The sequence below is a fragment of the Trypanosoma rangeli genome, assembly GCF_003719475.1.
Source record: "Trypanosoma rangeli strain AM80 chromosome Unknown Tra_15.4_contig_00114, whole genome shotgun sequence".
In the NCBI taxonomy this organism is placed as follows: Eukaryota; Euglenozoa; class Kinetoplastea; order Trypanosomatida; family Trypanosomatidae; genus Trypanosoma; species Trypanosoma rangeli.
The window spans coordinates 1-2,952 of NW_021705859.1; the positions used below are offsets into that span (position 1 = coordinate 1).

Consider the following 2,952-nt stretch of genomic DNA (forward strand, 5'->3'; position numbering starts at 1 on the left):
GGTTCCCGTGTACGCGTTTGGGGAGAACGACGTCTACCGAATTCCCCGCATTGCGGGCTCTGCGTGGTGGAGGCGCGTCGGGGAGAAGTTTCGCAAAGTCACGACCTTTGGTCTTCCCCTGTTCCTTGGTCGTGGCTGGTTCAACTACAGCTTTGGCATCCTGCCGCACCGCCGCCCCATCACTGTGGTGGTTGGGGAACCCTTGCCAGTGCCGAAGATCCCCCAGCCCACATCAGAGGACCTGCAGGATTGGCACGACAAGTATGTCACGGCCCTCAAGCGGCTCTTCGACGAGTACCGCGCTGTGTACGACGTGGAGTCCAGTGGTCTGCGTATTCATTAGCGTTTGTAGTGTTGAGTGTCAGTGCCGTTTTTATTTTGCATGACGTGTTCTTGGGTTCCTGCGTTTAAGTGTGGGCATGTGTGGAGTGCCGAATCAAGTGAATTATTGGTTTTTGTCCGAAGTGAGCTTTGAGCAGCTTGGCGGTTCTTTTTTTTTTTAAATATTTTTTGTTGTTTTGCCTCTGCCTACTTTGTGGGCTTCTCAGATGCCTTCTGATGGATAACGTCTTTGACGCCGCTCCTTCCAGTCACGACGACCGAAGAAAACAGAGGTGGGGATGGCGATGCTCTGGCATGTCGGCCGATGGACAGGCACGTGTGCGGTGTGAGAGACGACGAGGGTGTGTGTCTGTCTATGCTCTCGACTAACGAGGCGCCACGGCCGTGTTTTTTTTTGTTTTTTTTGATGAGAAGGTGAATGGGGAGTAGTGGGGAACCGGCAGGAAGAGATGGGTTTATGCATCCATCCCACTTTCTTACGGTGAGGCGATTTCAGAAGCAGGCGGTCGCGACAACACAAGTCAGTTGTGTCCGCCAACCCTCTCCCGCACCCACTGCGTCATTGCTGGTTCCGTTGCTCTGCGCCTCTGCGATTTTTCAGCTGTGGTGTTATCCGCATTGCGTGTTTCGCTAGCGCGTCGTCTCTGTGTGCCGACTGCCTTCGCTTCCTCTTGCACGCGCTGCCTCGCTCTCCCCACTGTTTACTCTTTCTTCTTTAGAGCTGTAGAAGGGGCTGTGGCCAATCGGTATCGACAGGCCACATATACTGGCATATTAAAGAGGTACTCTGTGTGGGTAGTTGTCTAGCGAGGGTGCACGGTGAGCTTAGGAGATGTACGCCCGCTTTCGCACACGCTCCAAGTTCTACAAGCGTCCTGAACGAGCGCTTCGCGCGTACAATGTGAGTCCCAACATGCTGCGCCGCCCGAAGGTCAAGCCAGGCCTTCTCAGGGGTGTGCACAGCGATGAAACCGTGGATCTGCGGGATCGGGAGCGGCTGGATATGCTTGAGTCAATTCGTCATCCCAAGGAACGTGATTTCTACCAGGACCACACGTACCACAACCAGTGGATTTCCCGAGACCTGGAACGGCACCAGAAGATGCAGCTGTCGACACGGTACCGCTACTTTGCCCCGGATTATGTCATCACGCCTTGGATCTGGTATCCGGGAGATGTGGTGGAGGTGGTGAGCGGCGAGGGTGTGGGACAGCGTGGGGCAATCATCGCGGTGACGAAGTACAAGAATGAGATAATCGTGCAAAATATTAACGTGCAGGATGTGGTGATACCTGCGTCAGAGACGCGGCCGGAGCAGGTGGTGCAGCGGGAGCACCCCATCAGCGTTGGGCGGGTGCGACACGTGGACCCTTCAACGAACCAGCTGTGCAACCTGGACGTGGTGAAGGTGCGCAACAAGGAAACGGGTGCGCTGGAGGAGAAGCGTATGAGCCTCGAGAGTGGGGTCTTGCTGCCAATTCCCCCGCTTGATAGCAGCATGGAAGTGGGCGACCCCCTGAAGGACACGCCAATCCAGGACTCGGACGAGGCAACCTACGACCGTGAGGCGGAGATGGCTGTGCTGGTGCAACGGCGCCTGCATGCGATGGAGGACTACTTTGTACGCAGTCTTCAGGATTCGTACGAATTCCACGAACCGCTGCGCGCGCAGAACGCCAAGGACATGCGCTCCTTCCAGTCAGGGGTTGTGGACGCGGCGTCGGCGGCGTTGGCGGAGAAATTGCTCCGAGTCGACGGGACGGCGCCTCCTGCGTGGTGGCAGGACGCCATCGCCCCGCACGTGGAGGGCATTGAGGCGGAAATGCTTGCTACGGCGGAGGAAGAAGCCGCTAAGGCAATGGCAGCGGCGGCGACTACGACGACGGCGGATGGCGAGATGTTAGCGACAGAGGTGGAGCAAGAAAACGGGTTCATGGATGAGGAGGAAGAGGAGGTAGGCATGCAAACGTGACGGACGTCGTTGTAATGCAAGAAAGAAGGGGAGAAAGGGGAAGGCGGAGACTACACAAAAGGCACTGCGATGACCCTGGTGTCTGCTGCACCCTCACCTGTGCTGCTCGCGCCAACTTCCACCCAAACGTCCACAATTTTCTATTACCACTACTTTGACGTGAGCGGAAGCTACGTGCCACGCAAAAGGGAACAAAAGAAAATGATAGAGGGGGGAGGAAAAAGCAAAGAGATGCGGGGTGGCGAGGGCACTGCAGTGCCTGGCGGCCACCAAGACGACGACTCGACGCCACTCCCACCGGCGGAGGACTACGTTGTGGAGCCGACGACAACGGAGGAGATGCACGAACTCCTCGATCTCATCCTGCAAGCCTGTGAGCATCTGCAGGAGTTGATACACGATCACCGCCCCGTCATGCAGAGGGAGGTGGCGAAGCTTCGGAAGGCCTACTGGCTTGCCACAGGTGAAACGGGAAGGCTGCGCGGCCGCAATGCGTCGACCGAGTCCCTCTCCAGCGCCACTGACGGCAGCAGTGTAGGCACTCTACCCCCACTGACCGGCACGGAGGGCCCCAGGCGGCAGGATGCGAAGGCGGTCGCGTGCGATTGCGCGCTGAGGGAGTTGGACGAGTACGTGCA

General features: G+C 57.6%; 3 protein-coding genes across 3 annotated transcripts in view; all 3 read left to right on the forward strand.

Annotated features, from left to right (window-relative positions):
- On the forward strand, positions 1-343 carry TraAM80_04067 (putative diacylglycerol acyltransferase; the record flags this gene model as incomplete). Its single annotated transcript, XM_029381011.1, has 1 exon — positions 1-343. A coding segment is annotated over one exon (343 nt), but the record flags the coding sequence as incomplete, so codon positions are not given.
- An 831-nt stretch (positions 344-1,174) lies between these two features.
- On the forward strand, positions 1,175-2,314 carry TraAM80_04068 (putative delta-1-pyrroline-5-carboxylate dehydrogenase; the record flags this gene model as incomplete). Its single annotated transcript, XM_029381012.1, has 1 exon — positions 1,175-2,314. One exon carries the CDS (start codon positions 1,175-1,177, stop codon positions 2,312-2,314), a length of 1,140 nt encoding a protein of 379 aa, XP_029239105.1.
- A 69-nt stretch (positions 2,315-2,383) lies between these two features.
- The window catches only part of TraAM80_04069 (putative diacylglycerol acyltransferase), a gene marked incomplete at both ends in the record, with an annotated part of 627 nt that continues 58 nt past the window's right edge, over positions 2,384-2,952 (forward strand). Inside the window, one exon of the mRNA XM_029381013.1 lies at positions 2,384-2,952. This exon is cut by the window's right edge and continues 58 nt beyond it. Within this exon, the coding sequence (XP_029239106.1) occupies positions 2,384-2,952 (569 nt within the window).